At 38.7% G+C, this 26436-nt stretch overlaps 8 protein-coding genes and 1 non-coding gene across 23 annotated transcripts; 6 read left to right on the top strand and 3 right to left on the bottom strand.

Annotated features, from left to right (window-relative positions):
* The first annotated feature begins 699 nt into the window (after positions 1 to 699).
* On the top strand, positions 700 to 1694 carry LOC103835914. Its single transcript, XM_009112108.2, has one exon. It carries the CDS (start codon positions 1054 to 1056, stop codon positions 1549 to 1551), a length of 498 nt encoding a protein of 165 aa, XP_009110356.1. The 5' UTR covers positions 700 to 1053; the 3' UTR covers positions 1552 to 1694.
* A 2403-nt stretch (positions 1695 to 4097) lies between these two features.
* LOC103835913 (nudix hydrolase 4) lies at positions 4098 to 5423 on the top strand. Its single transcript, XM_009112107.3, has 2 exons — positions 4098 to 4458; positions 4733 to 5423. The coding sequence occupies exons 1-2, from the start codon at positions 4271 to 4273 to the stop codon at positions 5187 to 5189; spliced, it is 645 nt and encodes a 214-aa protein (XP_009110355.1). The 5' UTR covers positions 4098 to 4270; the 3' UTR covers positions 5190 to 5423.
* Positions 5424 to 5660: 237 nt separating this feature from the next.
* LOC103835911 (mitochondrial import inner membrane translocase subunit TIM22-4) lies at positions 5661 to 7155 on the top strand. Its single transcript, XM_009112106.3, has 4 exons — positions 5661 to 6254; positions 6476 to 6666; positions 6762 to 6834; positions 6922 to 7155. Exons 1-4 carry the CDS (start codon positions 6095 to 6097, stop codon positions 7005 to 7007), a joined length of 510 nt encoding a protein of 169 aa, XP_009110354.1. The 5' UTR covers positions 5661 to 6094; the 3' UTR covers positions 7008 to 7155.
* Positions 7156 to 7407: 252 nt separating this feature from the next.
* LOC103835910 (N-alpha-acetyltransferase 40) lies at positions 7408 to 9753 on the bottom strand. 14 transcript variants are annotated; one of them, XR_004450073.1, is made up of 9 exons: positions 9477 to 9753; positions 9300 to 9429; positions 8986 to 9065; positions 8589 to 8888; positions 8391 to 8474; positions 8201 to 8243; positions 8058 to 8123; positions 7865 to 7926; positions 7408 to 7749 (listed from the first exon to the last, which is right to left on the bottom strand). XR_004450073.1 is itself a non-coding variant. In XM_033276783.1 (9 exons), exons 1-8 carry the CDS (start codon positions 9498 to 9500, stop codon positions 7879 to 7881), a joined length of 768 nt encoding a protein of 255 aa, XP_033132674.1. In that variant the 5' UTR covers positions 9501 to 9753; the 3' UTR covers positions 7408 to 7772; positions 7865 to 7878. The 14 variants fall into 14 exon arrangements, 11 of the variants coding, with proteins under 11 accessions (XP_033132674.1, XP_033132673.1, XP_033132676.1 ...); XR_004450071.1 differs by having other exon boundaries at positions 7408 to 7772; positions 7865 to 7923; XR_004450072.1 differs by having other exon boundaries at positions 7865 to 7923.
* A 147-nt stretch (positions 9754 to 9900) lies between these two features.
* Positions 9901 to 12946, bottom strand: LOC103835909 (general transcription and DNA repair factor IIH subunit TFB4). Its single transcript, XM_009112099.3, has 11 exons — positions 12237 to 12946; positions 12079 to 12167; positions 11708 to 11990; positions 11363 to 11409; positions 11121 to 11158; positions 10991 to 11036; positions 10827 to 10880; positions 10651 to 10719; positions 10448 to 10524; positions 10261 to 10356; positions 9901 to 10151 (listed from the first exon to the last, which is right to left on the bottom strand). Exons 1-11 carry the CDS (start codon positions 12265 to 12267, stop codon positions 10067 to 10069), a joined length of 915 nt encoding a protein of 304 aa, XP_009110347.2. The 5' UTR covers positions 12268 to 12946; the 3' UTR covers positions 9901 to 10066.
* Positions 12947 to 13183: 237 nt separating this feature from the next.
* LOC103835908 (monoacylglycerol lipase) lies at positions 13184 to 20817 on the bottom strand. The gene is made up of 8 exons (XM_009112098.3): positions 20190 to 20817; positions 15177 to 15529; positions 14390 to 14428; positions 14250 to 14320; positions 14094 to 14158; positions 13919 to 14008; positions 13754 to 13846; positions 13184 to 13682 (listed from the first exon to the last, which is right to left on the bottom strand). The coding sequence occupies exons 1-8, from the start codon at positions 20322 to 20324 to the stop codon at positions 13281 to 13283; spliced, it is 1248 nt and encodes a 415-aa protein (XP_009110346.2). The 5' UTR covers positions 20325 to 20817; the 3' UTR covers positions 13184 to 13280.
* LOC117127222 lies at positions 15536 to 18467 on the top strand. Its single transcript, XM_033276781.1, has 2 exons — positions 15536 to 15935; positions 17433 to 18467. The coding sequence occupies exon 2, from the start codon at positions 17434 to 17436 to the stop codon at positions 18343 to 18345; it is 912 nt and encodes a 303-aa protein (XP_033132672.1). The 5' UTR covers positions 15536 to 15935; position 17433; the 3' UTR covers positions 18346 to 18467.
* A 601-nt stretch (positions 20818 to 21418) lies between the features above and the next one.
* On the top strand, positions 21419 to 21490 carry TRNAD-GUC. Its single transcript has one exon. It is a non-coding gene; the product is annotated as a tRNA-Asp (tRNA).
* Positions 21491 to 22599: 1109 nt separating this feature from the next.
* Positions 22600 to 26340, top strand: LOC103835906 (actin-related protein 4). 2 transcript variants are annotated; one of them, XM_009112097.3, is made up of 20 exons: positions 22600 to 22793; positions 22901 to 22992; positions 23149 to 23304; positions 23390 to 23463; positions 23540 to 23620; positions 23716 to 23776; positions 23860 to 23909; positions 24039 to 24093; positions 24248 to 24325; positions 24396 to 24449; positions 24628 to 24681; positions 24759 to 24819; positions 24977 to 25028; positions 25137 to 25203; positions 25343 to 25405; positions 25495 to 25557; positions 25641 to 25703; positions 25796 to 25860; positions 25998 to 26066; positions 26155 to 26340. In XM_009112097.3, the coding sequence occupies exons 1-20, from the start codon at positions 22781 to 22783 to the stop codon at positions 26198 to 26200; spliced, it is 1317 nt and encodes a 438-aa protein (XP_009110345.1). In that variant the 5' UTR covers positions 22600 to 22780; the 3' UTR covers positions 26201 to 26340. The 2 variants fall into 2 exon arrangements, with proteins under 2 accessions (XP_009110345.1, XP_009110344.1); XM_009112096.3 differs by having other exon boundaries at positions 24756 to 24819.
* The last annotated feature ends 96 nt before the right edge of the window (positions 26341 to 26436 follow it).

Here is a 26436-nt window from a genome sequence, read left to right as displayed (position 1 = left end):
ATAGAGTTCCACCAAATAACATAAAATGAATAGTTTCTTTTGTGCTTTCTGCCTCTGAAAATTTGTAGTAGGAATGTGATGAAGTGAGTGAGAAAGAAGGAGCGTTAAGTCAATATATGGAGGGAACGAAGCCAATGAATTAGAGCGAAGGGATCATTGGCTTTGGTATGATAAATAAAGGTTGTGTTTACAATTGTTGAGAAAATAAAACCATAGTTTTTGTAGTATATAGGCGTCGTGTTTGTATTAGTATTCACAAAGATTAATCCAACTTAAGAAAAACATACAATATAATTTATTAACTAAAATATGTATTGTTCGCATTTGTATGTTGTTCTAATTAAAAAAATGTGTGTATCTATATTTATGTTCATATATTTATGTGTGTACCTTACCCGACTGATTTTGGTTGTGTGTAGAGCCAAAATATTGTTAAACTTTATAATTTGCTAAGTATTCTAATAACATTAAATATATTGTTCAAAAATCAAAGAAAAGCTTTAAATAATTTTTAAATAATATATAATTAGTTATGGATACAAAAAAGTTTTCCATGTACAATTAGTTATTTTTCCTTGACTCACCATGAAAAGTTAGTTAAACTGACCAACAAAAATATATATATATATATATATATTTTCACCCTTTTTTATCATAAACCATTAAACATCAAACATTTTCCGCGCGTAGCGCGGACATCGGATCTAGTTTGATTAATTATCGAGATTGACTTGATTATATGACAATTAATATTGGTGATACTTAAAACCTTACTTTTTGTAGTTTGATAACTTAAATTATCTATCAGATAGATAAGAGTCCCTAATAAAGTTAAAAAACGACAACTATGAACTGGAGAGAAAGAAGATACACACAGTTGTACACAACCAGCAAACAAAAAATAATTTATACTTAATCACCACTTAATCTATAAACTAATACAACTATATGTATACACATAATTATAAAAGCCAGCCCATTTCTACGAAACTTCTCTCTATGTCAATGTGAACTTTCTCTTTCTCTTCTTGTTGATTCTACTTTGTTTACATAATGGGAAACACATCTTCATGCTCACCATCAAACTCATCATCAGGAGTAGTCAAAATCTTAGCTCCTTTCACCGGAACGCTCGAAGTCTTCTCAAAACCCATAAAGACTTCCCAAATCGTCTCTCAAAACTCAGGTCTATTTATCACCGACTCAACTCTGCTCCAAATAGGCCACCGAGTCACCGCCGTATCTCCCGACGAGTTCTTGCGGCCGAGACGACATCTATACCTCCTCCTTCCCACAGACATGTTATACTCTGTCTTAACACACGAAGAGCTAGCTCTCATCTCCGAGAAAGCAGCAGAGACACTCAATGAAAACCGGCATAACCATTTGAAGAAAATATTCCGAAGAAGAAACTCATCGTTGGTTAAGGATGATAATCATCATCATGATCATGGTGGTGTGGAAATAAGAGAAACCCTAGAAGAGAAGGTACTATACGAATCAAAATATGGATCTTGGAGGCCTGGATTGGAGACGATCGTGGAGAGTTAGATGAATTGTTCAATAATTTTTATGTGTTATATTATCAATCGGTCATAGGCGAGTATTCTTTGTTCTTTATTTACTTTTCCTGATAATTTTTGTCCGAGTTTTAAAGAAAATTGAGAGTTAATTATATATGGTTCTGTTCACGATATTGGATTTTAGCTAGCATGACCCTGTCCCATGATGCAGCATCTCTAGCTTAAGAACAAGTACTGTAGTATTTTCATTACGCAATGAACATCTACTTTAGATTACCTCATATGCAAGTAACTGATTTTGATTGGATATTAGTATTGTTTTAGCCTTCTAGTTCCAGGCTTTAGCTTTAGGTGTTAATCCGACAGCTATAATGGTCAACGAAGGCGTACATATTTCATATTTGTAGCTGTTTCTAGTAAATTAGATTGTAGGTACAGCTATTTTAGTATTCGGTACGTATATATCTTATACTCTATGGAAGTTTAAATTACTATATATATATTCAACTTTGGAACGTATATATTAATGAGTTTTATAAATGAAGTTTTCAAATTAAAATAGGTTCGAGGATTTTATTGGAACCGTAGGTAGACCGCAGATACTCCGAATATAAAAGATATCGCCAGCCGAACCAATAATTAAAGGAGGAATACTAGAAAGGACCTGGGCATTTTTTCGTCCAAGGCCAAAAGTCTACACCTACCTAAGGATACGTGCATCATCATTCATATATACAAGCTAGCATTTAGCATTAAAAATCAAATTACACGAAGTAAAACATAGGTAGAAACCAGAGGGGCAGATCTAGACAAAATATTTATATGGGGCACAAATAAATAATATAGCAAAAATGAAAATAAACATAACAAAAGTTATAGTTATGAAATTTTTATTCAAAAAGAAAACTCAAACTTGTAAAGAGTTTTGAATTTTGAGACTTGGAAAAGTAACTAATAAAAAAAAACAATTGGAATTTTTTGTATAAAATCAGTTCTAAAATGTTTGATAAATTAACTGATAAATCATGGAAAAAAAAGAAATTGACTAAAAGAAATATATATGGCTACGGGAAAAATGTTAGTAGAAAAGAACATGGGGTTTTGGTGCTCAAGAAAAAAAAAACATTGGGGAATACAAGATGGTGAGTGGGAGAGTAACACTTATCCAATGGGACTATCGATTCAACAAGTCACCAATTAACCTACGGACCGACCATAGTTCGACTAATCACTTAAAACTTTCCTATAATCAGTATGTGGCACATGCCCCACCCTTCAACAAGCTAGGTCCGCCCCTGGTAGAAACACTGGTTATCAGTAATGTTCAGTTCAGGAACATATGCAATCTTCAATTGGTTTATAATTAGAAACCCGGCCCTAAGCCCGAGTTTAACGGTTAATAATCAAGTTTACCGAAACTAGTTATGAAACTTAAAAAAACGTTTTTAAAATAATCCTTCAAAATTATGAAACTACATGCCATAATTGAGACTGTACCACATTAATATAAATTTAATAACTTTTTCTAAAATTCTGTATCCGTAAACAGAAAAACTCATACCAAAAACCAAATCAAAACTCGCATTGAACATATGATCTCAATATACAAATTGCAGCAAGGAGCGAGAAGCTTGTAATATACTGGGCCAAGGCCCATTTCTAGGATTATTGGTTGTAACTTGTATCCATGTTAGGCTTCTAGAAGAACATGAGACTCGAGAAACGCAACAAAATGTGAGTCATATTAAATAGATAGATAAATGTTACGTAATATAAGAAAAATAAAATGGAATAAGGCATCCATGGCCTAATAGCGTGTTTACGTAGGGAAGAGTTTGTGGATGAGCACACTCTTTTACTATTTTATTTTTGTGGTAAAGCCAAAAAAGCACAAACCGACAAAAATGAGTCACCCACTTGCATAGCTTCCCCATGCGCTCATGTAGTGCGTGTCTCCCACCCTCTTCCATTTTTTCTCCTCCGTGTCTGTGCCGAGGTTTTTTTGGTCGTTAACGAGTTGACTTTACTTGCTCAAACAAAAAAACGAGTTGACTTTTTTATTGTTGGATTTCTAGGTTTCTAAGTTTGATTTTTCTATGACAAATAACAAAAAGAAATCTAGAAGTACAACGAAATAAATGTGATAAATTTTGATTAAGAGACTACATACACTGGTCATTTAAAGTTGAAATTATGATCGTACGTTCTTTAGACTTTTGTATCAATTTATTTGATTTTAAATGGTTATTTACATCAAATTAATCTGAGTTACCTTACGGCTTGTTGTAAGTTGTAACCAACAAATGAGGTTTTGTTATAGAATGCTGAATTTTGTTAGAAATCTGAATCACTTTGGCAGGGAGTTGTCTCACTAACAAAAACAAATCTCAAAACACAGACACAAAACAGCAAAGCTTAGATTCGATTCAGGTGATATAAATGCAAATGTAGCAAGTTGATATATAAAAAACAAATAAATACTAATAAAATAGGTTGTAGGAAACGTCGTCACATCGAGAAGCGCGTGGGAGTTTTAAACATCTCTTGTGATTTTCCATATAAAGACAGTTCTATAACCTAACTATATCAACAAAATCACATCTCTCTCTCTTCCTTTCTTGTTGCTTATCCATTCTCTTCTCTCAAACAATTAAATCAATTCTCTCGAATTCAAGAACAGAGCCTTTTGATTCATCTCTCTCTCGTGCTCATAATTTGTTAAATTTGTAAAAAGAGGGATTAAAAAAATGACAGGCTTCTCTGTGTCTCTTATCGTCTCAAACTTCTCAAACGTCGCCTCGTATCTGTCTCCGATCTTTGAGACCATACCATCGAAGGTTGTCCCAGCGCAGATCGAGAAGGTTGTCTCTTTGGTCTCTCGCACCGGCAGAGATTTGCAGCGTTACGATAACTCTGGCTATCGTCAAGTCGTAGGGTACGTCGTTTTCCCACGAACCATCGCTAATCTGTCTTCTTTATTTATAAAAAAATGACTCAAAATATTAAATTATCTCCTACGTATGATGTATAGGCTTTATATCTATCTTGATATTGTCTGGTTGTAAAAGAAAAATAATTGTTGGAACATTATCTTGGAGTTGTTTTTTAAAAATAATTAAAATTTTTAAATAGTTACAAGTTTTTGTTTTGTCATAAATTGTAAAAGAAAATATTCTGAAAAAGCTTTATTTTCCTTTTAATATCTGCAGATGTGTACCGTACCGATACAAAACACAACAAGTCAACGGAACTGAATCCAAAGAAATCGAAGTTCTTCTCATAAGTGCTCAAAAGGGGAAAGGAATGTTATTCCCAAAAGGAGGTTGGGAGATTGATGAGTCAATGGAGGAAGCAGCTCTCAGAGAGACCATCGAAGAGGCTGGTGTGACCGGGGAGCTAGAGGAAAAGCTAGGGAAATGGCAATACAAAAGCAAAAGACATAACATAATTCACCATGGATACATGTTCGCTTTGCTCGTTGACCAAGAGTTCGAGCGATGGCCTGAAGCTGAGATGAGACAACGCAAATGGGTGGGTTTGGATGAAGCAGGAGAGGTTTGTCAGAATTGGTGGATGAGAGAAGCTCTTGAAGCGTTTGTTAACGTGAAATGTAACACCGAGGAGGTTGAGATCGAAGCTAGTAATGAAAGTGGAAACGATGTTTAGAGTTGGTGGAACAGAGCTTTAGACTTAGAAACCCGTCCACAGTGATCATTTGGTCACAAAGTCTCTTTGTCTATTGAGAGATGTGGAAAAGTTTTGATAGTTTGAAGATTGAGAAGTCAACTTATTATTAGTCTTCCTATTCATTCTTTGTGTATTTGATGATTCATTCATTCTTTGATTGTGAATAAACTGCTAGACCTTAAATAAATATTTATTACTAACTCAATCACATGAGTTCTCATAATATAAACAGAGTTGTTGATTGTAATTTATTGTTTTACGCATATTAAGAATATATTAAATTAATATAATAAATGTATTGTTTTTTTTAATTTTTTTTTTATAACAATAACTCAACTATAAAAATCCTACCGATCTGTAAAGCCAAACCAGTGGTACGGAATCACCATAGAATACAATTGAAGGAAAAACTTGTCCGTCACTAGATTAATTGCTCTTGATATATGTCGAATCTTGAAAGTAGAAAAGGAAGACTTACTGCGTTGAAACTCCTCCAATTGACATCATTTTCAATAATTTTTAACAAATAATAATTTAATAAAATCATTAATTTTCTTTGAGTTTACAATTTTTTAATAGAAAGCAGAAAATATATCTTCTGAATTTTTTTTTCTTTCTAAAACATCTATATTAACAAAATGGAGGGAGTAATAGCATAATTAATCAATTTTAAAAATTCAACCACATGATGGGCTTCATGATTAAAACACAAGCCCATACTAATGGGCCTAAATGCTAGATGTTCCGGCCATTATTGTGGCTTAAACCCTACCTCGGGGTGGGTTTATCTCTCTCTCTCCAAGGCGCGCGAATCGCTAACGCTTGATCTTGCATGACACGTTTTCCTCCTGTCGGATTCTGCTCTGCTATATACCTCTGAAAAAATGTTTAACGATTCTAGTGCTGAACCGGCTGCTGGTTCTTCGGGTTCTAATGAAAACGTTACAAAGATCGAGCCGATACGGATGCCAACCATCGAGGAGATGCGAGCCCAAGAGGTTTGGAACAACTGCGCCGTCAAAAGTGTAGCTAGTGGAGTCATGGGTCTGTTCCAATCTCTCTCCTTTGTCCATCTAAATAGCTTCTTTTACTCCTGGTTTTATCAGACTCATTAGTTCTTTGGAGAAAGTGTTTCAGACGTAAAGCTACTAACGTTAGGCTTGTCGTTAATAAGGATTGTTTGTTATTGCTTTTCCTTGTAATAAATAGGCACGTGGGGATATGATAATCAGTTGACTTGTACTATACGTTGTCTGTGTGTGTAGGAGGAGGGCTTGGGTTGATGATGGGTTTGTTTATGGGAGCATTGGATAATCCTATTATGCATGATACGATGACTGGTAGGCAGCAGTTTGTGTACACGGCTAAACAAATGGGGCAAAGGAGTTGGAGTTCTTGCAAGACATTCGCGGTTATGGGTTTGGTTTACTCAGCTGCTGAATGCATTGTGGAGAAGGTAAATATATATATTATATAAATAGAAAATTCCATAACTAAATCCTGATCGTTACTTCAATTTTTTTACTTTTTTTTATTTACTTCTCTCAAAAGGCAAGAGCAAAGCATGACATAATAAACACCGCTGTTGCTGGATGTGTGACCGGCGGTACAATGTCTGCCCGAGGTATTCTTTGTCTGAACTTTTTAAGTGTCGAGAGATTATTTGTTTAGTGTCTCTAGGGATTTTTGATGAATTAAATTTTTGTTTCAGGTGGGCCAAAAGCTGCGTGTATGGGCTGCGTTGGGTTTGCAACTTTCTCAGTACTCATAGAGAAGTTCTTCGATAGGCATACGTAAACCCAACAATATATCTAACAAGTAACAAGCACCATTGCTGTTTCTCTTTCCTTTCTGTGATCGTGATACAGACAGGGAGAGGGGAATCTAGGATTATATTTTTGAAACATAGAAAGAAGTGAGACTTCATTTGATTTAATATTTGTTCAGCTATTGTCATTATTTTATTTTATCATAGATTTGATTACCCTCAGGCTCCATATTATTAAAGTGTTCCTCAGTAATTGAGACTCTGTCCTTGCACGAAGTTTCAATTTTCAGAGTTAGATATAGACATGTCAGGTCCTGATCTGTTACGCTAGAAACCATGATCATATATCTCTGTATTTTCTATCTCACCATTTGTCTAAAATGAATTAAGGTTCAAGACCTCAAAATTTCTACATTAAAGGCAATTGAATTGAAAAGTTGTTAAAATTAATATCTCTGATTCATAAATATCAAAACCCAGTACAAGATTTGTTTCTCGCTCAAATCACTCCCAACTCCTAATTTAGAAATTTGTACAATCTCTTCTAAAGGTTAATAAACCATACAAATACTCACAGCTTACCAAACATAGTCTCTGTTGATGGCAAATTACTGGTTTGTTGCAAGGACTCAGTTGGGCAGGCACACAAATTACTTCAACAGGCTTGTTAGCATTGGAGTATGAGTTTCTCAGTCTCTTGGTGTGAAGTATGAACTGAACTGCCATCGGAGGAACAAAAGTCTTCAACTGTGTCTTGTTTTATTATTGTACCTTGTCACAAAAATTGGTTTGGTCTGTCAGATTCAAGCAAATATTTTTTTTCAGACAACATCAAGGCGAAGCGATTGCTTATAAAATTAGCATTAAGACAAGAATGAAAACTTACAGTAAAACTATGAGCTATTCAATGCTTGATACGCAATCTCTGGTTGGTTCTCCGTCACTCTTCTTGGAAAATAATGCAAAGATAACAGTATCAATTACAATGCCAAGAAAGAAAGGTAAAAAAACAATGTTTATACTTGATCAGCAATTTTGTCGTAAATGTGAGTGATGCAAGTGAAAGGAAAGGACCTAACCTCCAATACAGATTTAGCTTCAGAATCAAATGTTTTGCAAAGTATCTCATACTTCGCCGAGAATGTCTGCAATAATAAAAATGTAGATACTTAATGAATGCCGCCTAATACAAAGATACTGAAAAAGACTAGTGATTCTGTACCGGAAGATTAGCTTTCGATGGTGAAATGCTAGATATTCTGTATCTGTATATGAATGGAGATTTTCAGATGTTTGAAGAGCCAAGTTCAGTATTTATAAAAAAAGTTGAAATATTGGGAACACATCAACACTTCCAAAACTTCTCATCTGAGTTGTTACACATGGAACAAGATAATCTTCCAAAAGGTTACCTCTTACCCTAGCTTGCTCATGTAGAAGGTCATCGCCAATGCATTGGATGTTTGAACAGTAAGCACGATAGCACTCATCTGATTCTGAAAACAAGAACAAAAACCCACCATACTATCATCAACCCATTGAAACCTGAAAGTAAAAAAAAGCAAATAGACATCAATATAGATAAAGCAGACTTTGAGAGACCCCCGCACCTTGGAGGCAATGAGCTCAATCAACTGCATCAAAAACTCTCCCAATCCTTTTCCTTGAATCCGAGACTCCAGCTGAATTTCATACACATACAGAACAGGTATCTCTTCCTCTAGAGTAAACCGGTAATGAACAAATCCAGCAATCTGATCACATCCTTCCTTAGACGCCGTCTCATAGGCTTTACTACCATAACGCAGCTCCCGCACAAATATATAACGTGCGTCTGGAGAAGTCATCTCCGTACGCTTCACCTTAGCTTGAATTGGCCAGTTAGACCCGTAGAATCCTTCCATGTTCTTCTGTCATGTATAACAACAAATTCAGACGAAAATTCCTAAAGAGCTGTGTTTATAATAATATCAATATACTAAAGCTATATAGCATTTTGGTTAGAACCTTCAAGAGTTTTCGAATGTGTTGTTTCAGGGACGAGGAAAGTCTATCTCCACGGCCAGGTTCCAAGTAAACAGATAATTCTACAAGACGTAAAGAAGAACACAAACACAGAACTTTAAAATAGTAAAGAAGGTAACTTTAACACACACATGAACATAACTAAGTGATCAAAGCACGCAGCTCATCGAACTTAAACTGCATTTGTTTCATATAAAAGCACAAGTGCTTACACCATAGACTATCTAAGTGGCTACCAAACATAAAACAAACAATTTTTCGAAAAATTCTAATAAAAATACAAAACAAATGATTACCATTTTTGGTGTAACGGCGGAAGGAATCAAAGGGAGAAAGAGGATCGACTACGGAGGAAGCTCTTTTTATAAGGTCATGAATCTTCTTCTTCTTTTCCAGTATCTGCATCGTAATACGAAATTTCAAATGCTGTGAAAAACATATATATATCAAAGAAAGGTTTCGAAAATTTTTACCTTTCGCCGATTCTTCGAATCCATGGTTTCTGCTGATCGCTGTTTCTCTCCGAGAAGTGGATTTCGGTAGGAGCCGGATTGTTCAGACGGGTTTTAACTTTTAACCCAAATCAGATCCGACAAAATATTATATGACGTCGATGTAATGACTTAAAGTTAAGTCGTTCCAATTGGGTAGAGAGGCCCAGTTTTGTTTGTCAACTACAACAAGGCCTTTATTTTATTTTTTATCTGTATAAGATTCATCAAAACATTTGAACATTTCATAAATTTATCAGGGTTATTCTAAACATTGAATAGTAAAATAACATATTTTCTATCAAATATATATTTGTCTTAAACATAAATAATACTAGTAGTAATTTTGAATTTGATTTTAGTTAGCGAAGTACGTAATTTTTAATTAAAATATGGAGAAGTGTAGTTTTCAAAAAAAGAAATAAATGTAATATTTTCCAGACTATGACAAAAGAAATGCTAAAATCACTGGCACTAGGTAGTTAATCTCAATTTGGTATTCGTTCATAGGCAACGAGTGCGTGAATAAGGAGCAAAGTTTGCCGTTTTTTCTACAGCATAAAAAGATGATTTTAGGAATCAGGAGCTTTTCTCTTCCTATCATTGACAGATGATGAAGCATTGGCACCATCAAGTTTAGACTGACCAAAAACGGACCTGCATATTCCAAATGTTTTTTTTGGGATATTAGAATCAAACAACTTGTTGATAGCTTATTAGTTCTATGATATTGAGAAAGAACAAGAATGGGTCAAAATCTCTTTACCCGCACGTTGAACATTTCTTGTGATGCTCACAGAAAATTGACAGACACACTGAACATACGTACCCCATATCTATAGTCTTCTTGTGGCAAAAACACCTGCAAGTTTTTTTACATAAAACCAATCTCTTGTAATATTTTGGAGGAAGAGACCAGAGACATCGAAGAGTTCTGTGATTTGATCACTTACGATGCTCGAAAATCAACTCCTACAGGTTTAGGAAGTTGTACAAAACCGCGGGTGTGCAAATCAGTTGCAAAGATAGTCTTTTACATGCAAAACAAAACAAACCAAGGTTAGGACCCATTGAGTACGCTCATGTAATGTAACGAGAGGCACATAAACATGCGCAGTGCACGTGCGATATGTTTGGACTTGAGATGAGACCATACCGTTAGAAACTGAAACAGCCCACCCAACTGTTTAGGTGCATGATGTACTCCACCGGTTATATAAGATGCCTACATTTATGCCCACAAGTGATTACAAACTAATGCACAGGTTGAGGAGTTCAAGAGTTAAGAAGCATCTACTTGCACCGGACGTATAAAGGACAAAATGATATTACCTGCTGCAAAAATGCTGAGTTCTGTGTACCTATGTAACAGGAATCAATGGGAACCTACATAACCAATTGATGAAGCGACTTGAGCCTTGAGGTTACAGGTTCATGGAAATTCTGAAAACGTCAAGAAGCTCAAGTCACAGAGAACCAAGCAAAATGAAGAGTACCATTAGGCGTTGGGCAGAGAAGATAGAGTTCATCACAGCTACATATCTGAAAATAGAACAAAATCCTTCATGAGATCAGACAACAGGAGAAAATATTGCAAGTAGAAAAAGGTTATAGAAGAGAACATACTGTTCCGGGCCATCTGGGGAACCTTGCAAGCATAAAATCTGTATATATATATATATATATATATGTCAATAGTAAAATCAGTTATATTTTATGGGGTTATGCAATAGAACATATAAATCATAAGAGGGATGAGTCTATATGTATGACAATATACTTTAAGCTGAAGATTTCTACAAAGCAATCAAGAAGAGAAATATCATCAAAGACAATTGATTGAGATGTAGATTATACTGAACACGCACCCGAGGCTGGGGATGAAGATGTCCAGTACGGAAAATCCTCTGTATATCTAGCCAGAAAATCAGGCAAAACAAAAGAAGTGAAGACCACATACATATATTACCAAACGACAATGATGGTCCTAGAGACATGCCATCTGGTTTAGCCAAGACACACATATGAACCTAAAAATCTGTGGGTTTTCCTAGTTTAACCCGACATTGAAAGGAAGCTACTAGGCCTTAAGATTACAAGCAGGTCTTATATAGTATATAGACAGACAGAGACTTAACCATTTTTTTTTACTTCCAAAAGCACACACAAAGAAGAGTGATCAAATTCTAAACACATTATCTCAAAAAGGATACAGCAAAGAGCCATGGAGAGCGATCCAGACAAGAGAGAAGAAGCTATTCTATCTACATGCTCATCCCCCTGGGAAAGCTCTGCATCTCTGCTAATAAAATCCTCCAATTTCTCCAGCAAAGACCCAAAAAGAGCAGGCATTCCTCCAGTTCCCCTGCTCTCAGAGCTCACATTCGATGTCAAAGACGAGTCATAAACGTAATCACATGAACTGTAACCAGTAGCTATCACCACAACTTGGTTCAACTGATTCAACCCCAAAACCGCGTTCAGAAACGCAAGCACCTAACATAACAAAACAGCAATCGTGAATATACAAAACGAAAGCATTTTCACAGATAAATAAAACTCGCCGAGAAGGACACTTACTTACATGAGAGAGGAACTGAGAGAAGGTAGTCGATGTAGTGTCCCAGAAGAAGGGATTCGTATCAAGCAACAACACTAGGAGACTAACATCATCTGCCACACAAAACAATTTCAGATGAGAAACGCCAGCTAAAGCGATTCATAGGGTTTCGAAGTGGAGACCTGAGTACAGCTTAGAAGCAACGGACGCCATTGTTTTCACAGAACGCGAGTCAGAGGCTCAGTGCCGAGAAAACTTCCCGCCGATTTGCTGAATCAGTGGCGTAAACCGTCGTCTCGAGCTTCCGATGATTCGAGGGACACTAGAATTGGTGTTTCGAACATTACTGAACAGCATCCGCGATAACCGACCTGTTAGTCTGAATAGAATCCGGATCCGAATCCGGATCCGGTAAACGGGATTCGACCCAAATTAGGTCAAAGCCCAATATTATACGAAGCAGGCCCAACAATATTGTCTACTGATCTTTTAATTATTTGTAGACTTGGCCATTCGGATACATGTTCGGGTACGGATCGGCTCTTTCGGGTATTGGGGTTTTTTAGGTTTTGAAATTAAGTCATATTCAGATATTACAAAATTTTGGGTCGGATTCGAGTTAGGTCTTCTCAGATCCAGTGGGTTTAGTTCAAATGTAAAGGAACCTGAAAATAATCGAATAACCAATGTATCTGAAACGGGTTTGGATAATAGTATCCAAAATAACTATATTACCCATATTACCCGATTCGATTCGAATATTTTGTATCCAAATTATCGAAATATACCAAAAAATAATGAAAAATACTAATTAGATATGATTTTGTTTGAGTATTTCTATCTAAACTATCATATTTTATCCAAAAATACACAAAGTATTGAAAATAACTAATATATTTAATTTCTAATTTTAATTTTAATTTTAATTATTAAAATAATGATACATATAATTATAAATAATATTTTTAAATATATATTTACATTTTGGATATTTTCGGATACTCATTCAGTTCGGATCAGGTTGGATACCGGATCTTTGGATGAGAACCCATTCAGTTATTTACCCCGGGTCTAATCGGGTTCGAGACTCTTATTTTCGGATCGGTTTCGGATCGGTTCTTCGGTTGCGTAGTCCTAATTATTCGTATTTTCTTGACAATTAAAAATAGTTACACAATCGTATATAAATACGTGATAATACAACTACTACATTTGGTTTGATAAATTTAAACCCGCCGGTTTAGCCAATCCAATATGACACCAGCGATAATTCCTCGTTCCGGTTCAAAGAGCAGATCATGCAACAACCCATCAAACAACTTGATCGACTTGTCGGACGACGAAGCTTCATCATACAGTCTCTGAGTAGCTTTAGGATCAGTAACCGTATCAGCAGTGCCGTGGAGCACAAGAAACGGGACCTTGATTCTAGTCAGATTCTCCAGCAAATGAGAACCAAGTCTGAGGATCTCGTAACCGGTTCTTGCTCTGATAAACCCCGTGTAGACCAACGGGTCGGAGTATTTCGCTAAGAGAGCTTCCGGGTCACGAGAAACGGGCATTATTTTCTTTTTAGCAGCACTCAGCTGGTACCTTGGAATGAGGAACGCTAGGAAAGGTGCAATTACCTGTTGAAATAACAATGATGTAATGTTTTCAAGACGAAAAGTTAAAAAAACATGTTCAGGTTTTGACGTACACCAAAGATGGGATGAGATGGTTGGACTCCAACTGCGGGTGAAGTTAACACAATCCCTGAAACTTGAGATTCGATCTTTGGATCTAGCATAGCCTGCAAGAATAGTTTATCCAGTCACCATATGGTTACTAGAGGAGTGATATTAACATATGGTTATCTTTTGACCTTTAAGATGATGGCTCCTCCTGTTGAGTGACCAACGCAAAAACAGGGCAGTCCGGGGTTTTCTGCAATCACTTTCTCAAGAAACGAGCTCTGCAGATATATGGTTGTAACTTGTAAGAGATGTAACTGCTGAAGCAATGATATGGTTTATAAAAATGTTGAGTCTTGACTATACCAAATCAGTGACAGCATAATCAAGAGAAGGAACATAAGCATGAAGTCCATCGCTTCCACCATGACCTGTTCGGCCAAGATAAAAAACTCCAATGAGTAGCGAAATATAAAATCTGTAAACTAGCATAACTTGGAATAGTTAAAGTGGTTGTATTACCGATCCAGTCTAATCCATAGACCTTGAATCCATTAACATTTAGCTGCTTTGCAAAATCACTATACCTTCCACTGTTGAGCGTTTGAATAATAAATTCAGTTAGGCTTATGTATGATCAAATCCAAAGCTACAAATCAAACCTGTGTTCGTTCAGACCATGCAGCAGAACAACAAGTCCCCTGCAAGCAAGCACACAGAAAGATATCAGCTTTAGGGCCTAAGAAACCAATCACAGGAAGATTCAAATGAGAAGACAATAAACAAGACACCAAAGACACAAAACTTGCAATACAGGTGAACGTTAAAGTTATATAGTCAAGAGATCTTGAAGATTGTATTATATACACAAAAAGATTTAATATTGACCAAAAGTCTTCAGTGTTTATATGATACATTGATCTTCGAGATCTCTTGACAAGTTAGCAAAATCATCACAAGATTGTCTCAGCTATTGGTTTGATCTTCTTCACATGAATGTTAACAACTAGTCTCAAAAAACCACAGCATAATGAATCCAAGAAATGCAACAACAGAACATAATGTCAACAACTAGTCCCAAACAATCACAACAACTCCATGAATCTGAATAACTTAACATTCTTAATTGTTTAGTCTTAGAGCTCTTAACTACAAGACCATGAAATCTAAGTAAGGCACAATAGAATCCAATGTAATAAAAGGTAAAAGCCAGGACCAGCTGAGGAAAAAAGACAAAAATAATCAACATCATAATTAAAGCTCAAATTGTCGAGAACCACAAGTCTCCAGACAGGAGAGGGACCTCTTCTTGTTGCATTTCTCAGCAATGGCCTAAAATATCTTTTTTTCTTTAATTAATTTCACCTATCGAGTTTCCATAGAAACCATCGAATGATCAGTAACCGACAAGACCACAAGTAAAGAAACGAAATTGGCAGGAGAGTGGACCTGTTCTTAACGGAGCCAACACGTGTCCACGACTGAGTGAACAACGTGTCACCTCTCTCAGTCGTGAAGAACGAGAAGTCTCTAACGGAGCTTCCGTCGCCGCCGTTATCCTCCAAAACCCGCCGCATTGCCAAACCCCGTCTAACCGCCACTTCATCATCAACAACCACCGTCTTCGTCGGCTGCGGCGTCGGCGAAATGCAGCAGACGACGTTCCTCTTCCTCGACGAGACACAAACTTTCCCCTTCCTCTGTTTATCCTCTTTCGTTTGGATGACTGTCACGAAGCGGTTAAGCTCCCGCGTGGAGAAGAGAGCGCTGGTGCCAGGTGTCAGAACCAACGGTGAGGAGATTTGTAACGGCCCGGTTCCTGGCCCATAAAAATTTCCCAAAGAATATGGGCTTCTCTACGGCCCATTTAGCAAAACCCTAGGGCTTCCCCTTCCCTTTACTATAAAAAGAGATGCAGTCTCCCTTTTTGCCTCATCACAAATCTGAAGCGAAGCTCTGCAGAGAATTCCCGGAGGTCGAAAACCCTAGCCGTCGAGCTCTCTCTCCTTCTCTCCTGCGCCGTCTCTCTCTCCTCTCTCTCTCCCGCGCGTCGCTCTCTCTCTCTCCCGCGCGTCGCTCTCTCTCTCTCCTCGCCGTCGCACGCTCTCTCTCTCTCCCTCTCGCCGGCGCCGTGAAGTGGTGGTGCTGACCAGATCTCAACCTTCTCAAATCCTCGTTTCCAGATCCAGATCCAGATCTAAGACTAAGGTGGAGTGTTTCGAACCCAACCTTCTTTCATGGTTCTGTATACTCCTTTATGTTGGAGTTAGGCTTGATTAGACCCTGATTGGGAGTTAGGTTGATAGGACATGGTATTGCTAGGATGATAGATGAATGAATCATGATGCATAAGAACCCTCATACTGATAAATGGGACTTGATGAACTGAATTGAATTGTCGTGGTAATGATTGATTGGTAGTTGATACTTGTATGTTTGGTTGTGTTGTCCCATGTGTTGTTGTGATTGAAGTTAGGATGCTAGAGAGGAACAAATGCTAGGATGATAGATGAGCAATGATTATAAACGTTATTGAAGTAGAACTTGAATGCGATGTGTATTGTGTGTGACACCGATAACGGGTGGCGTCTAGTGATTTAGTCCAAGTTCAAGTATGAATGAAAAGGGAAAGTAATTGGGAATGGGGAGGATTAAGTGAAAACGATAAGGAAGTGAAATGATAAGTAAAAGTATGAAAGAAGGATGTTAAGGTTAAGCATGGGTGGGAAAGCATATAGAGAGTCTAAGGTTTGTAGGTGGGGTAAGTAGTCCACGCTAGGTATCCATAGGAGATGTGGCGAATCCACATGAATATGGAAGCACCCATAGGAGATGTGGCGAATCCACATGAATATGGGGTAGAAGCCTAGTGGGGGGCTACCCACTGAGGAAAAGAGGAAAAGAGGAAAAGAGGAAAAGATGAAAAGTTGAAAAGGATGTGCATTGTAGGGTTTTAGCTCATGGTCGGGTAACGGGGAGTTAAAGGTGTCATAGGGTCGGGTCGGACGGACAAGAGGAGTCGGTTAAGTCTAGGGTTTGACGTGTGTGGCAATGAGTGAGATCATTGTATTGATTGATCGCTAGGTTGTTAGAAATGAATGGAAGTGATTGTGGAAACTGCAGATAACATTAGGAAATGATGAAAATGCATTAACTGATTGTAGTGGCTAGTCAGTCCTAGTTCCCGCATGGAGTAGTATAGAGTGTCATGCGGGCAGGCTGGTCTAGAACCACTTCACTGAGTAACTTGTTGCTCACCCCTCCATTTCCATTTTTCCTGTGCGCAGGACTGTAAGTAGAAGTATATGGATGTGGGTATGACGGTATTTCAAAGAAGGTTATGCGCTCGTCTCTCGGGACCAGTAACGGGACACGTAGGGTTGTCTAGATGAGTAGACACGTGTCCATAACGCCCCTTCGATAACCCCGGTCGGACTCCGGGGGATCGGGCTGTTACAATTGGTATCAGAGCGGGTTAAGATCCCTTAGTTCCGTCCTAAGGGATCGGCATTTCCGACGTTTTAAAAAAAAAAAAAAAAAAAAAAAAAAAAAATTAATATATATATATTTCAATATATTTCGTCTTCAAAAAAAAAAAAAAAAAAAATTGCAATATTACTAAGTATTTTCGGATTGTGAAAGATTAATTGAAAATCCCACTATATCCATACTTCTATTATGGTTCTGATTGAAATTTTATTGCAGGATGTTTTCGCTTGACCATTACGAGTGGAGGATGCCGCGTATGCACTACGGACGGAGGAACACCAGGGAGTATGCCCAAAGGCGTCACTATGACAGGGAGGGTAACTTGGTGCTACCCATGTTTCCGGATCCTGAAGAACAGTACAGGGAGTTCCCATTCAGGTACCCGCACGAGCAGACTGTGAGGCATAAGGTGTTGATGCCTCATTTCCAGAGGATGGCTATGGAGACACGCCTACTGCAGGGCAATGCGAGGTTCCAGCTTGCAACCGAAGAGGGACCCCCGAGGAAGCGTGGCCGTCCCTGCAAGACGCCAAGTGCAGCAGGGGGAACCCCAAGGGCGTTCACCGGGAAGTGCCAGTGTGGAGTGCTGAGCAAGAATGCTCAGGAGGACCGATCAGTCGCTGGATACACGGAGGACTTCATCAACCAAGCCAAGCTGTGCAAACCGAAGAATGCAGAGACGTGGTGCATATGGTATAAGAACGGGCTACGCCAGGAGCTCCAGGCGCAGCTGAGGGGTGTTTTGGAGCCCTTGGAGTTCGCGTTAGTGAGGCGGATGGCAGGTTTCGCCATGGAGGCAGAAGAGAAGATTGCAGCCGATGAGGCCGCTCTCTCGAGCATGGAAGGAGGAAACCCGGGTGGGGACGTCGATGGCCATGAGGTGCCGGTAGGGACACCCGCTAAGGGAAAGCGGGGGCGTCCGCGAAAACCACCTGCAGTAACATGTGATTGTGACGTACTGGTCCAGATGGTTCAGAAGCCACGCAAGGTGAGAGATTACCTGGAGGAGTTCTTGGATACGGCCAAGATGTGTCAACCGAAGCCAGCTGAGGAGTTGGTGTTCCTTCCCTTATTTACGACATTCTGTATTGTGCAGATGTGCTGGGTTTTCTTTTACAAACTATTGTAGTCCTACTCCTTTTATTATTTATGACATTCCTTCGTTGGTTTTAAAGATCCCAGTAGAGTTATCGTGTCATGTATGCCTCCCTTGATTGTTGTGTGAATGTGTGAATCCATTTTGGTAACGAACGAGTGGTCTGAAAGATGTGGGCTTTGGAATTCGGGGACGAATTCCGATTAACGGGGGAGGATTGTAACGGCCCGGTTCCTGGCCCATAAAAATTTCCCAAAGAATATGGGCTTCTCTACGGCCCATTTAGCAAAACCCTAGGGCTTCCCCTTCCCTTTACTATAAAAAGAGATGCAGTCTCCCTTTTTGCCTCATCACAAATCTGAAGCGAAGCTCTGCAGAGAATTCCCGGAGGTCGAAAACCCTAGCCGTCGAGCTCTCTCTCCTTCTCTCCTGCGCCGTCTCTCTCTCCTCTCTCTCTCCCGCGCGTCGCTCTCTCTCTCTCCCGCGCGTCGCTCTCTCTCTCTCCTCGCCGTCGCACGCTCTCTCTCTCTCCCTCTCGCCGGCGCCGTGAAGTGGTGGTGCTGACCAGATCTCAACCTTCTCAAATCCTCGTTTCCAGATCCAGATCCAGATCTAAGACTAAGGTGGAGTGTTTCGAACCCAACCTTCTTTCATGGTTCTGTATACTCCTTTATGTTGGAGTTAGGCTTGATTAGACCCTGATTGGGAGTTAGGTTGATAGGACATGGTATTGCTAGGATGATAGATGAATGAATCATGATGCATAAGAACCCTCATACTGATAAATGGGACTTGATGAACTGAATTGAATTGTCGTGGTAATGATTGATTGGTAGTTGATACTTGTATGTTTGGTTGTGTTGTCCCATGTGTTGTTGTGATTGAAGTTAGGATGCTAGAGAGGAACAAATGCTAGGATGATAGATGAGCAATGATTATAAACGTTATTGAAGTAGAACTTGAATGCGATGTGTATTGTGTGTGACACCGATAACGGGTGGCGTCTAGTGATTTAGTCCAAGTTCAAGTATGAATGAAAAGGGAAAGTAATTGGGAATGGGGAGGATTAAGTGAAAACGATAAGGAAGTGAAATGATAAGTAAAAGTATGAAAGAAGGATGTTAAGGTTAAGCATGGGTGGGAAAGCATATAGAGAGTCTAAGGTTTGTAGGTGGGGTAAGTAGTCCACGCTAGGTATCCATAGGAGATGTGGCGAATCCACATGAATATGGAAGCACCCATAGGAGATGTGGCGAATCCACATGAATATGGGGTAGAAGCCTAGTGGGGGGCTACCCACTGAGGAAAAGAGGAAAAGAGGAAAAGAGGAAAAGATGAAAAGTTGAAAAGGATGTGCATTGTAGGGTTTTAGCTCATGGTCGGGTAACGGGGAGTTAAAGGTGTCATAGGGTCGGGTCGGACGGACAAGAGGAGTCGGTTAAGTCTAGGGTTTGACGTGTGTGGCAATGAGTGAGATCATTGTATTGATTGATCGCTAGGTTGTTAGAAATGAATGGAAGTGATTGTGGAAACTGCAGATAACATTAGGAAATGATGAAAATGCATTAACTGATTGTAGTGGCTAGTCAGTCCTAGTTCCCGCATGGAGTAGTATAGAGTGTCATGCGGGCAGGCTGGTCTAGAACCACTTCACTGAGTAACTTGTTGCTCACCCCTCCATTTCCATTTTTCCTGTGCGCAGGACTGTAAGTAGAAGTATATGGATGTGGGTATGACGGTATTTCAAAGAAGGTTATGCGCTCGTCTCTCGGGACCAGTAACGGGACACGTAGGGTTGTCTAGATGAGTAGACACGTGTCCATAACGCCCCTTCGATAACCCCGGTCGGACTCCGGGGGATCGGGCTGTTACAAGATTGATCTCATTGGTGATCGTCGACGAGCTGCGACATTGATCGGGAGATGAATTCGAATCCCGTCTCCGGAAGATTCTTTGAATGGTAATGAGTTTCCGGTAGCTATTACGATCGTTCTCCCACTTGAACAGATCATAAACAAAGCAATCCAGAGGCGAACCTTCTCTGAAAATTAGATGAATTCGAGACTTCAAAATGGGAAAGAAAAGCCTCCAAAGTTAGGGGTTTTTTTTCTTTGATGATGAACAGAAGAAAAGAACTCTCAAGAAGAAAAATTTGATGAGTAGAGAATCGCGAGAACAGTGAAGCAATTTTGGATAGTTCAGATTTTTTTTTAAGGAAATGAGAGAAAAATTATTAAAAAATTCAGTCTTTTTTTTTTGTATATACGACGAGGGGAGTTTTTTACATACGCCACGTGGCGTGTTATAATCATCTCCGGTGAATGCCAAAGTAGCTTTTAGATTCTCAGCATATACCCCGAAATTTTTTAAAATCTTGTGTTATTTTTTCTTGTTTCGCTACAAAAATCAAATTTGATAGTAGCTACAAACACAAACACAATTATCTGGAGTAGAAGTGAGTCTGTGGTTACATATGCTTTATAAATCGAAGTAGATAAAGTTCTGCATAGGTGAGAAAGATTCTGATGGCACAGCAAAGTTGAACTGGCGACAGAAAGACTGTTCGTTTGGTTGCCGCAGGTACCGGCGGCAGCGGCAGCGTCAACATTCTGCGTCAACTCTTCGTTTCGTTGACGCAGGAAGCTGCGTCTGACGCCGCGTCCTGCGGCTGACGCCGATAAAACCTGCGGTCGCGATATACTATGCGGTAGCGTCTGCAAAACGAACAACAACTGTTCTCATTGACGCTGCCGCTGACGCCAAAACCTGCGGCAACCAAACGAACAGGACTAGAGTCTGAATTTTGTTCGGTGAGTACCTTGTATCGTCTGCTTTTAGTACCGTCGGTTACTTTTGTATCAGCTGGTGTGACCGGGAGCTGGTATCATTCAAAGCGGTTTCTCCAACTTGTCTTATAAGCTAACGCAATGGTGGCATTAAAAAGGAAAATAGAGACCAGCAGCTAGAAATGTTAAACTATGAGAATATAGTTACATTTACAACTTGCAAGAAACCAAGATGAATATAGTCCAAGTTAGCTTCACAAATAGCTCCCTCACGTTCTAATTGTTATTAGTTTGTATTTAACCGGTATACAACAACAAGAGTCGTTGTAGTATAGTGGTAAGTATTCCCGCCTGTCACGCGGGTGACCCGGGTTCGATCCCCGGCAACGGCGATTAACTTTTTTTTTGTGTGATGTTTTCAAATAACTTTTTTTTTGTGTGGTGTTTTTTGGGGACATACATACAGACTGTTTTATGTTTCATTTCAGGGATCGGACGGCCTCCAGAGAAGATGGATACAGCCAATTATATTATTAGCCAGTTCAGTAAAGAAGAACATGAACAGGTACAGAACCCAACACATTATCAAGTTTTGTAGAAGAAAGATAAAAAGAAGCCTGATTGTTTTCTGGTTCTTGCATTTGAACCAGATATATTTCGAACCGGGTTAAAGGGAATAAGGATGTTGTTGTTTGAAGGGGTTAGCGACAGTGGAACCTTTGTCTACACTCCAAAAGACTAATCTGTGGAGTAGCTCACAAGGAGAGGGATTTTCTGTTTCATCACATAGGAAAAACTGCAGGCCGTTTGATTCGTTAATATTATGTTATGTGTTCAATTCATCAGCTGAAAAAAAAAAACAGATTAATCAGCTTAGTTCTAACTATTTTTTTTTTTGGCCATAAGTAGGAATACAAGATGATACAAGAGTGGCGGATATATGAAATTCCCATAAACACAAGCCAAAAAAAAAAAAACAATTAAAACTCACAACGGAGCAGCTTACGGACATAAACACTATCAAAATACAAACCGACACTGAAACTAGAATAATCAAACTAAACGCAAGTTAAAACCAAGTACACCCGAACAATAACAATTCAAAGCATAATCTTTTTTCATAGTAAAATGCAATGATTAGATCTATCGACGCTGTCCTCGGCAAGCTGAACGACATCCTCCACTTCTAAAACCGAAAACATCTAGTCTTTTCATCTCGGATCTATCGATGCTGCTTATGTCCTGCCAAATGATACCATCTTCTACAAGAAACTATGGACATCTTCTATGGTCTGCCAAGTTTTAACCTAATTTTAATAACAAAATTTGATCAAATTATATTCTCATTGTTATAAATTAATAGATTTTTTTTCATATTTTCATAAAAATTAATAAATATGAAATTTTGTCATTAATACACTATGATGTATTTAATCTATGCGTAATATCATGAAATTGAATACACTTTTTAATGATAATAATTTTTTTATTGATAACAATTTTTAATAACTTAAAATCAATAGTTTTGTAGTAAATACAATTTGTCGAAGGTTCGTTCTTCAGTGAGAGGATTCGAGTTTTTCTATAGTCTAGACAACACTCGAGCTCCGTTTCGTTTGACACCGAGATTGCACTCAGCGCCGTCCCGTGTCACAAACCCTCCGACGAGCTCTCCGGCAGCCATGTACGGCGGAGGTGGGTTTCTCTTCAAACCCTTGAAATTGCTCTTCTTTTTCCTCTCTCTCTCTGACGACATTCTCGTTACAAAGTCTGAATCTTTCGGTGGTGGGTTTGTTCCACAGATGAAGTGTCAGCTATAGTGGTTGACTTGGGTTCGCACACTTGCAAGGCTGGCTACGCCGGCGAGGATGCTCCCAAGGCCGTCTTCCCTTCCGTAAAGCTCACTCCTTTTTCGATCTTTAACGCTTTTTATTGTCTTTATCATTTCATGTCTCCAGGGCTTGGTGTTAGTGTAGATTTGCGTTTGAGTCTCTTGTATCTTCAGACAGTGTGAGCTACTAACTTAAGGTTCTTCTCATGTGTTCGTAAGGTTGTTGGGGCAGTGGATGGAGTAGAGGCAATGGAAGTGGATGTTGATTCTGCAAAGACTAATTCGAATTCAGAGGATAAGTCTGAAAAGGACAAGGGTAAACGCAAGCTCTGTGTGGGATCTCAAGCCTTGAATTACCGCAGGGATCATATGGAGGTTATTAGCTTTTCCCCTCTTTTGATTTAATATTGAAAGTGTGAAGTTTTGTTAGTGAACTAGAAATTGCATTTTATATCATTAGATCTTGTCACCGATCAAAGATGGCATAGTTTCTGATTGGGATTTGGTGGACAATATATGGGAGCATGCTTTCAGGTAACGGTGTAAAGCATTAGTCTTTCTCGTAGTTGTTGTTTGATGTCATTTTCTAATGTGTTATTTATGTCTGAAGGAGTTGTCTGATGATTGATCCTAAGGAGCATCCCATGCTGCTAGCTGAGCCTCCTTTAAACACTCAACAGCAGAGAGAGAAGTCAGAATTTATCTGTTTATATATATTCTTTTTTTTTTTCTATATTGATTCATCTTGGAGTGTGTTGCTGATTTTCTCAAATGTATGCTTGACAGGGCAGCAGAGCTAATGTTTGAGAAATACAAAGTTCCAGCGTTGTTCATGGCTAAGAATCCTGTATATTCCCTCTTACCTTGTGTCATTTGTCTCCTGCTCGCTCTTGTGAATTAAGATGTCTAACTATCGTTTTTTGGTGCTAGGTTCTGACCTCTTTCGCTACTGGGCGTGCTACTTCATTGGTTGTTGACTGGTAAGACTTTTGTACTACAAAATTATTGAACTTTTCTCTAATACGTGGAAGCTTCCACTTCTGTCATCTTGATTCTGTTTGCTGTGATTAATCTGAGAGACACTTTTTCCATACTTCATTGTGTTCCAGCGGTGGAGGATCCACAACTATTTCACCGGTGCATGAAGGCTATGTCCTTCAAAAGGTATATTTATTACTCGACTTGATTAGAATTTAAGCTTGTGATGCTGTTTCTTTGGGTTTAGATTTTTCTGCTGCAAGAGAAAGTTTTCTATCTTTCGTTTCCAATGTGTCATCTTCCAACTTTCTTTACTCTCTGATTGTTGACCATTTTGCAGGCTGTTGTATCGAATCCAATTGGAGGGGAGTTTCTCACTGACTGTTTACTGAAAAGCTTGGAGAGTAAAGGAATTAAAGTAAGTTGAACTAATTTTTACACTTCTCTTTATCTGTTGAGCCGATTTAACTGAGTTGTTTCATTTGCAGATAAGACCTAGATACTCTTTCAAGCGAAAGGAAGTGCGTCCAGGGGAATTCCAGGTGTGTAGATGGATCAGTTGATGAAACTACTATTTGAGTATTATTTATTTATTGAGAGACAAAACAAGAGACGGTTTTGAAAATTAAGTTTGTGTTGGACACTAGCAAATTGTTTGGAGCCTTTTTCTTATCGTTGGAGTGTGATAGTATCTTATCTCCTCTCTTTGGATGCTTGCAGGTTGAAAATGTAGGTCTTCCTGACACCACGGAAAGCTACAAGCTCTTCTGTCAGGTCTGTAATTTGATCACTACACCTCGTTTGAAAATTTCTGTTGTTTTATAACTCGGTGTATTTTTCTTTCTCAGCAGAGGATGATAGTTGGTGATATCAAGGATTCTATTTGCCGGGTTCCTGATACTCCCTATGACGGTATGTTATGCTCTTCTGTCTTTCACCGGTTTGATAAATTTGTCTTTCTTCATAATTTTGAGCGATTTAGGAGTTGAAGTTTAGGTACTCTTTTATCTTTAAATGTTCATGGATCTTGTAGCCTTAGTTTTCCTGATGTGTTACTTTTTATATGCAGACAAGTCATATTCAAACATCCCAACTACATCTTACGAGCTTCCTGATGGCCAGTAAGCTCCTTTTTATATATCTATTGCGATTTTTTTGTGTGCCTCAGATGTTTATGCTGCAGTTGCTGTTGCTTTCCATGTATAAGATCTGTGGTTGGTATACTGCAGGACACTCGAGATTGGTGCTGATAAGTTCAAAATTCCTGATGTGATGTTCAACCCGTCCATAGTTCAGGTACAAAACTCGGCATCGTTTAAGCTATGGGTTGTGTCTTCTGAAGACATTTTGTGCCTTCTCTTGGGCTGTTTTGAGCCTGAAATAGTTTGTCAAAGATTTATTAAGTGGCTCATGTGTGTTTGGATGAAACTCTCAGACAATACCTGGAATGGAGAAGTATGCAGATATGATTCCTTCTGTTCGTGGGTTGCCACATATGGTATATATGCATATAGTCTCTAGTCACTGCAAAGCTTTCGCCTCTTTACTGTCTCTGACTCCACTCTCCATTTTTATTAACATGTACAGGTCATGGAGAGCATCAACAAATGTGATGTGGATATCCGGAGAGAGTTGTATAGTAGCATACTGGTAACATTTAACAATCAATTTCAGCTCTCAAGTCTCTAAGTTGTATAGTAGTAGCATACTGATATTCATACTTTTTTCTTCAGCTTGCTGGTGGCACATCATCAATGCAGCAGTTGAAAGAACGTCTAGAAAAGGACTTAATAGAAGTATTGTCCTCTTTCGCTTGCAAACTCTCCTTGATTTTTTTTTTTTTTGAAGATGGTGAAAACCTTTGATCATCTGCTATATTTCGTTTCAGGAGTCACCTCACTCGGCTCGAGTCAAAGTGTTGGCGAGTGGTAACACAACAGAAAGAAGATTCAGGTTGGATATATAGTTTAACTTCTTCCTCTGCATCCCCATTATTTAATACATTTCTAAGAGTTCCCAAATCATTGATTTTTCCTTACTGACCGTTAAAATTTTGGATCTTGAGTAATTTAATTCCTGAAAATGCGCAGTGTATGGATAGGAGGGAGTATATTAGCATCACTAGGCTCGTTTCAACAGATGTGGTTCTCCAAATCCGAGTAAGTTTCTGTCTTTCGTTGCTTCTTTCCGTTGATCACAGACTCCCAAAAAGAAGCTGATATTTAGTTTCTCGGGTGACACATGAAGGTACGAGGAACATGGCGCTTCATACATTCAGAGAAAGTGTCCTTAAAGTAGCAGCTTCAGATTCTGTGGAACCTTGGAAGACCAAAAAAAACCTTCAAAACTAGCTAATGTGTTAATCTCATGGGCTCATCTATGTTGTTCTTGACTCTCTTTTTACCTTTGCCTTTATTGCGAGTTTAGACATTATCTAGTTGTACGGTAAAAGTCAAAGGAAACACGTGGAAGAGGTTAGACTGGGACAGTTGTTCTGCTTATCTTCAGATGTTAGGATAGGACATGTCA

Source organism: Brassica rapa, chromosome A08 (genome assembly GCF_000309985.2).
Source record: "Brassica rapa cultivar Chiifu-401-42 chromosome A08, CAAS_Brap_v3.01, whole genome shotgun sequence".
NCBI lineage: Eukaryota > Viridiplantae > Streptophyta > Magnoliopsida > Brassicales > Brassicaceae > Brassica > Brassica rapa.
Note: the sequence above shows the minus strand (reverse complement) of the source record. Positions and strands in the feature narration are given on the sequence as shown.